Source organism: Ruditapes philippinarum, unplaced genomic scaffold (genome assembly GCF_026571515.1).
Source record: "Ruditapes philippinarum isolate M1 unplaced genomic scaffold, ASM2657151v2 ctg20305_1_1_1_1, whole genome shotgun sequence".
NCBI classification, from domain to species: domain Eukaryota; kingdom Metazoa; phylum Mollusca; class Bivalvia; order Venerida; family Veneridae; genus Ruditapes; species Ruditapes philippinarum.
In genome coordinates, this window is record NW_026854604.1 from 6360 (window position 1) to 14588 (window position 8229).

General features: G+C 32.4%; 1 protein-coding gene across 1 annotated transcript; it reads left to right on the plus strand.

The window, feature by feature from the left end:
- Nucleotides 1–275: 275 nt before the first annotated feature.
- LOC132740561 (ubiquitin-conjugating enzyme E2 R2-like) lies at nucleotides 276–8224 on the plus strand (the record flags this gene model as incomplete). The annotated part of the gene is made up of 4 exons (XM_060728482.1): nucleotides 276–525; nucleotides 3053–3139; nucleotides 6674–6771; nucleotides 8209–8224. Coding segments are annotated over exons 1-4 (378 nt in total), but the record flags the coding sequence as incomplete, so codon positions are not given.
- Nucleotides 8225–8229: the final 5 nt, after the last annotated feature.

Consider the following 8229-nt stretch of genomic DNA (forward strand, 5'->3'; position numbering starts at 1 on the left):
CTCTTTTTTTCTTCATTATCATCAACCCCGGAAGTTCATGCGGTTTTCGTAGATGTCGTCCGCTTACATTTTTATGTTGCAAAAAAATTAGTTAACTGTAGATCTAAACTTGATATCAATTGTAAAATTGTTCTTATATCCACCGACAATAATGATCTTAAATATATATATCTATATTTTATTTGTTTTTATTTACGACTATCACTGCCGTCTATGACGTCATAATCGCCATTACTGCGCTGCGATAGAAACAAAAGGAAAGTCGTCTGGATTGAAGCCAAACAGTAGCGTTATTCGGCTCTTTTTTCAGACAATCATATAAAAAATAGTAAATATAGATTGTAACAAATGGCACAAAGTCCCACAAGCGGAGCCGTTAAGGCTCTACAGCTTGAACTGAAGAAAATTGTTAGTGAGCCCGTCGAAGGGTTTCGTGTGAAACTGGTTGACGATGAAAATTTGTTTGAGTGGGAAGTGGCAATTTTTGGACCTCCTGGCACCCTTTATGAGGGTGGATATTTCAAGGTTTGATTTATTGATCTATTTTTTATTCATTTTGCCGGAATTGTATGAATATAACTCTACTTCATATGTTGAAACCAATAACTTCCCTTTGTTTTCTTTGTTTACAAAATTAAACAAAATATGACATCATATCAGGAAATGGATGTAAGGACATGAATTTATAATTCAGTTTTATAGTTGATTTTTAAAGAAAGGATGTACAATTCTAATCAAACACACATTTGGAAACATTTAAGCTGATCATTTGTAAAACTAATGGGGAGGAGGTTGACACTGTTCAAAATGAATAATTTATTATAAAATAGGTATCCTGGTAGATAATAAAAAAAGTTTTAACTGAACATAAAAAAACTCTGTAAAGGACCTCATATGAGTGGCATTCATCTTTGTTTTGCATAAGGTACTTTAATAAAAAGTTTAAAGCATAATTATGCAAATGGGCCATTACTGCTGATTCACAAAGTTATATAATATATTCAATATTTATTATTAATATGAAATTGGCAAAGCCTATGAATGTGGAGGTCAGTAAAAAAATTGTTCGTTTTTCTGTTATAAAGGTGTCATTTGGTATTTCATGAACAGCCTTTGTTTTAACTCGGTACACTCAACATTATTATTAATGTAAAAAGTTGTAATTGTTCCGTTATAGCAATACCCTGCATGTAATCACTAAATTATATTGAAAATGGTGGCACCCAACTAGAATTGACACTGAAAATTTTATTGATAGGTAACTGTATAGAATTCTATATATTCTTTAATTGCTTTTATTTGATTTCCTTTTAAATATACATGTGTAGTCTAAAGCCAGGAAAGCCAAAGCCCGGGCCTGCTTTGCGGTCCCGGGCTTTGACTTCCCCATATAATTTAGGCAGTTGAACACAACCATGGTTATCATACAAATGACTTATTAACAGAGCAACAGATAAGGTGCGTATTTGCGTATTTACGCAATTGATTTTTTAAAACCCGTGCGTATTGTCATTTTCATCACCGCAAAATTAATCTGTCGTACACTCGTTGTTTTGGACAAATTATATCGATATGCATGATATCCGAATATTCCCGAATCAATGCAAACTAATCAACGGTCTCCGGTCTTCGACGGTCCCCGGTCTCCAAAGACCGACTAAGCATGAGACCGTCGATTTGTCTACTCAGGTTGACGGTCTTTACAGACCGGCAGAGACCGTTGATTTTGCGGAGACCGTCAATAAGTAGGTCCCAGCTGTATCAATAGACGCTTTGAAAAGCAATATGGGAAAATGATTTGAAACAAAACAGTCGCAAATAATCAACAATCAGTCAGAAAACGAACTTGTTAAAAATATTATGGAATATAACATGAGCATTTTATATAAAAAAATAAAACAATTGTGAAAAGTTCTAGTAAATTGTTAATCCTATTTTCTTTTTAAAACAGTTAAGATGTCTAAATTTAATTTTATTGATATTGAAACCATAAAATTCATATCTTCATAATTGAATACCCAATTGATCTTGAAATCGAAGGGTATCGAGTTTTTGAATACCCAATTAAATGGAGCCAATACCCAATTCCAAAGGAAATGATGGAGTAATACCCAATTCACTTTTAAAGCTTATCTGTTGCTCTGTATTAAGCAATTATTTGTATTGTTAAGCCATTCATTTCTTATGTAAACTCAGATTAATTTGAAATAATATCAATAAGAAATAGACATGCAGCAAACAGGGCTTTCAATTGATATGGACAACCAGAAAAGATTTTTAAAGATAGTTATGATGTTGGCTTTTATCTATAATGTAATATCATATTGGCCTTGTTTCTCTTATCCTGCTTTTTCAAAAGATCAAGGAGTTCTAAGTGCAGTATGTATATTGTGCTAAAAATGTTATATATCCCAAATAGTGACCATTTTAACATGCCCATGTGCGGGGCTGTAGAATAACATTAATGAGCTAATCATGCAGAGTGTCATTTTAACAGAAGAAAAAACTGATAGACTACCTTATATACAAAACTTCCAACTGTGACTTAAGTGGTCAGAGACACAAGTCAAATGTTTCAAACAAGGTCTTTTGGAATTAAATATTAATGATTTTTGTGACAGAATTATTAGACACATTCATGCATTTTTGCTCATTGATGTTGACAATTCTCTGTGTAGTCAATGTAAAGGCAATCTGGTGATTGCCTGTATCAGCGATTTGTCTATAAAAATTCAAATGACCAAACATATATACAATGTAAGTAGATAAGAACAATTGAAAATGGTTTGTTCCATCATAGAGGGTTATATTTACTTAGCAAATCATGCCATATACATTATACTTGCTTATATAAAATGTTTGTCTTAGTAAAAACAATCAAACTTAACTGAAACTAAACTTAACACAAGAATTTTCTTTCGCAAGGTAAAAGAATAAAGAAACTTTCGGATTAATAAATAAATTGATTTAGGGCATGTAAATATGGCTTGAAAACAAAACAAAATAAACAAATGCATATATAATTTTATATATTTATAAAATTTACTTTCAGGCTGCAATGAAATTCCCATCAGATTATCCTTATTCCCCACCAAGTGTCAAATTTCTAACAAAGATGTGGCATCCAAATGTATATGAAGTAAGTATATCTAACAAAAGGTTTTTTTATGATCCCCATTTGATCACATGGCCATTTTCCATTATTTATTGTGTTCTTTTTAGCTCACCTGTCACAAAGTGACAGGGTGAGCTTTTGTGATCGCTTTTCGTCCGGCGTCCGTCCGTCCGTCGTCCGTCCGTCGTCCGTCGTCCGTCCGTAAACTTTTGCTTTAAATGACATCTCCTCATTAACCACTGAGCCAATTTCATCCAAACTTCACAGGAATGTTCCTTTGGTGGTCACCTTTAAAAATTGTTCAAAGAATTTAATTCCATGCAGAACTCTGGTTGCCATGGCAACCGAAAGAAAAATCTTAAAATATCTTCTTTTAAACAACCCTAAGAGCTAGAGCTAAGATATTTGGCATGAAACATCTTCTAGTGAGTGTCTACCAAGTTTGTTCAAATAAAAGCCCTGGGGTCAAAATTGGCCCCGCCCAGGGGGGTCATTGATTTTCCCTATATGCATATAGTAAAAACTTTAAAAATCTTCTTTTAAAGAACCGTAAGAGCTAGAGTTTAGATATTAAGCATGAAACATCTTCTAGTGAATGTCTACCAAGTTTGTTCAAATAAAAGCCCTGGGGTCAAAATTGGCCCCGCCCCAGGGGGTCATTGATTTTCCCTATATGCATATAGTAAAAACTTAAAAATCTTCTTTTAAAGAACCCAAAGAGCTAGAGCTAAGATATTAAGCATGAAACATCTTCTAGTGAGTCTCTACCAAGTTTGTTCAAATTAAAGCCCTTTGGTCAAAATTGGCACCACCCCGGGGGGTCATTGATTTTCCCTATATGCATATAGTAAAAACTTAAAAAATCTTCTTTTAAAGAACCATAATAGCTAGAGCTTAGATATTTGGCATGAAACATCTTCTAGTGAATGTCTACCAAGTTTGTTCAAATAAAAGCCCTGGGGTCAAAACTGGCCCCGCCCCAGGAGGTCATAGATTTTCCCTATATGCATATAGTAAAAACTTAAAAAATCTTCTTTTAAAGAACCCAAAGAGCTAGAGCTAAGATATTTAGCATGAAACATCTTCTAATGGATGTCTACCAAGTTTGATCAAATAAAAGCCCTGGGGTCAAAATTGACCCCGCCCCAGGGGGTCATAGATTTTCCCCATATGCATATAGTAAAAACTTAAAACATCTTCTTTTAAAGAACCCAAAGAGCTAGAGCTAAGATATTTAGCATGAAATATGTTCTAATGGGTGTCTACCAAGTATGTTCAAATAAAAACCTGGGGTCAAAACTGGCCCCGCCCGGGGGGTCATTGATTTTCCTTATATGTGTATAACAAAAATCTTCTATGAAAAAACCCAAATAGCTAGAGTTTAGATATTAAGCATGAAACATCTTTAAGTAAATATCTACAAAGTTTGTTCAAATAAAAGCCCGAGGGTCAAAACTGGCCCTGTCCCAGGGTGTCATTGTTTTTAACTATATGTGTATAGTAAAAACTTTAAAAATCTTCTTTTAAAAAACCCAATGAGCTAGAACTTAAATGTTTAGCATGAAACATCCTCTTATGGGTGTCTACCAAGTCTGTTCAAATAAACAAATAAAAGCCCTTGGGTAAAAATTGGCCCAGGGGTGGGGGGGCCTATATACAGGTGAGCGACCTCAGGGCCATCATGGCCCTCTTGTTTACATCTTTTGGGGGATAATTCGAGGATAGACTGTTTGGGAGTTTTTCGTATTTTTTTTTCAGTTGTCTTAAACATGTATGAGTTCTATTATATGCCTTAATCCTTTATTGTTTATAAATAAATATACAATACTTTAAATTTTAAAAGAATATTTCAAATGTTCTTCTTAAGAAAAAGAAAAAAGAAAAGGAAATAATAATGTTAAGCTTTGTGTGTCTGTCAAAATTTCTAGGCGAGCTAGCTCTTCCAAAACACACAAGTGGGCAGGACTGCTGGTGTTCACCTTGATGGGTTAAACTTTCACACACTTAATTTAAGTGCATAATATTAGGTTACTGTCCAACGTCCATAACTATAACATGGATTTTGATAGAATAATCCTTTATTGCCCTTTTTAAACTAATAGAAAATTCTACATTATCCAGGCACTTGTTTTATTATCAAGCAGTGGGAATAGTTTCCTACTGACAGTTCTTGTTAAATAATATAATGTTAGAGACAAGTCTTAATATTGCTTTCACACTTTTACATAATTTTGTGTCAGTAGAAGTCTTTGTCAAAAGTGGGAGAATTTGATAAAATGTGATACTTACATTTCACAGTTTCATTATTACTTCTTACACAATGTCAAGGTTTGGTTAAACCTTGACATTTCTTTTTCTTTCTATGTACTTAGTTGTTATCATGTTATATAGTTTGGACTAGATTTTGACTTATGAATATATGATTTACCTATAAATCAATAAAATGGAGTGGTTGCTAGAATTTAAATACAGAACCAATTCTTGTCTCAAATTATTGTCCACTTTGAGGTAATTTTGAAACTTGAGACCCATTTCTGCTTAAGGCTCATTTGGAAACTTTAGACTCATTGATGCATCTGGTTCATCAGCTTCATCTTAGAATGTTCTGATAGATCTACAAGATCAATGTTATCTGTTATACTGTATTTGCCTTTATGATACCCAAGCCTAGAGAGTTGTAAACATTTTACAGTCAAGTTAACTATTGTTAAAAGAATTAGTGTACTGATATATAATTATGCAGGTTAAGCAGTGATTTTCCTACTTATATAACAGACTCCAAAAAAAGCCTCTTCCCAATTGAAATTTTCTTTAAAATCATGCAGATTTCCCAAAAATCTTAACTTAAACCAGCTTTTTTACTTCTCAAATCAGCAATTTTAGCGATAATTTTTCCCAAAATCAAGAGGCTAAGGCCTCTTCCCAATAAAGTGAGAAAAATCACTGGGTTAAGTTATAAACAATTGTATAACTGAAATGGCCTATAGGTGTTTGACCTTTATATTGAATATGTGCTCTCCTTTATAGATTGACATTTACAGGTAGATAAATATAAAAGTCAGGCTAGTATTTTGGTTTAATGAGTATTTTTGTGCAATAACATAAGTAGTTTGAAACAAACTTTCTGCACTGTACAGTATGGACCAAGCCATGCTTGGTGATTAATCTTCTAAATTCTTCAAGACTTTTAACTCCATTCTAGCCATTATATGGTGCACATAGATTGTCAGAGCTTGAGGAGGATAGAGTAAAATTAAATATGATTACACAGTAATCAGTCTTAATACATTGAGTCATTGACTTAATTATTTCAGAAATAACTCAATTGGAAAAAGGCTCAGCCTCTTGATAATGTTACTTTTCAAAGTGAAGAAAATTCTTAAATTGAAAATGATCAAAACTTGTATAGAAAATCAGACATTGACTTTCTTGAGCTTTTATTTGCAAATGAGATTATTAAAATTCAGTTCGTTAAACTTTAATGATAAATGTTTCATACTTTATATTGAACTTTGGATTTGTTCTAAATGTGTTGTAATCATATTTTTGTGATTATAGAACGGAGATGTGTGTATATCTATACTTCACCCACCAATAGACGATCCACAGAGTGGGGAGGAGCCATCTGAAAGATGGAATCCAACACAAAATGTCAGGTAATGACAAAACTACAGTCCTTATTTTATTTATGTTAAAGTAAATCATCCATATGGTTAAGGTTACTTGTCTTACAATGAACTGAACCATGGTCTATCAAAAATGGTAAGCCTTAGAGAGTTACACAGTCCGACATTACTAGTGTATTCTCATTTATAATGCAATGAAAGAAAATAGATAATATTATTTGTTTTCAATTCATTAAGTTTTAGCCAAATCATGAAATTTCTTCTCAGGGCACCTCATTTTAATATTGAAATATAAAATGTTGTGATAGGCCAAGATTGATGCCAGAATTTATATTTTTTTTGCATTTTTTTGTGTTAAAGGAGGTGCAACAAGAATGTGTGTGTGAAGTGTTAGAATTGGTCTCTTAAAGGCAAGACATGTTGTATATTGTTGCTATATCAACATTGTACATTGAACGATATTGATTATGTCTCTGTAAAATGGCTTTTATTCAATGATTTTTTTACCTCTGTCCTTAAAGCAATGGTACTGGTGTGAATGCCAAGTTTCAAATTATTTGCCTTTATTTTTGATGCATGTATTGTCTTACTTCCTGTCTGACAGGTGGCAATTTATTTGTGAGTTTTGTTGTTTTAGGAAGTAATTATTTACATGTACTTGTGAAAGATACATGCTAAAACATTGATACAGTGTACTGATTTTAAAAGGAGTTTTTATGGAACGGTTTTCCTTCTGTTGTATTTTCTTTCTAAGAAAAACAATCTCTCAAGAATATAGTATGATTTCGCAAAAAATATTGGTGTTTGTCACATGTCCATCCTCAGTGAATTGTTTTCACATACCGGTACATGTAATGTTGGCCATTTTGATACTCCTTTTATCACAGCATTTTGTATCATTTCTCATTGGATATCACTATTTTGACCTGAGGTTCAAGTTTAATATCATGGTAATCATCATGTTATTGTAGACCATTGGTGCTCAGTATCATGTCTGTGATAATGTTATTTTCACTTGTTTGTTTTATTTTGACATTATGTTCAATTTATCATAATTTTCACTTTTGACATGATCTTGAGTTTGATATGATTTTCATTTTGACATGATTTCTTTTGTTACATTCTGAAATTATGTTCTTTTAGCTATTATTTTCATTTTGACATGTTTCGCATTCGACATGATTTTCATTTTTGCATGATTTTTAATGTAACATCATGTTCATTTTGCCATGATGTTAATTTTGACATGATTTTCTTTTTGACATTATGTCCATTTTAACATGATTTTCATTTTTGCGTGATTTTCAATGTAAAACATGTTCATTTTGCCATAATGTTCATTTTGACATGATTTTCTTTTGACATTATGTCCATTTTAACATGATTTTCATTTTTGTGTGATTTTCAATACATGTAACATCATGTTCATTTTGACATGATTTTCATTTTAAAACGTTATTATTGTAGAACAATATTGCTCAGTATAAT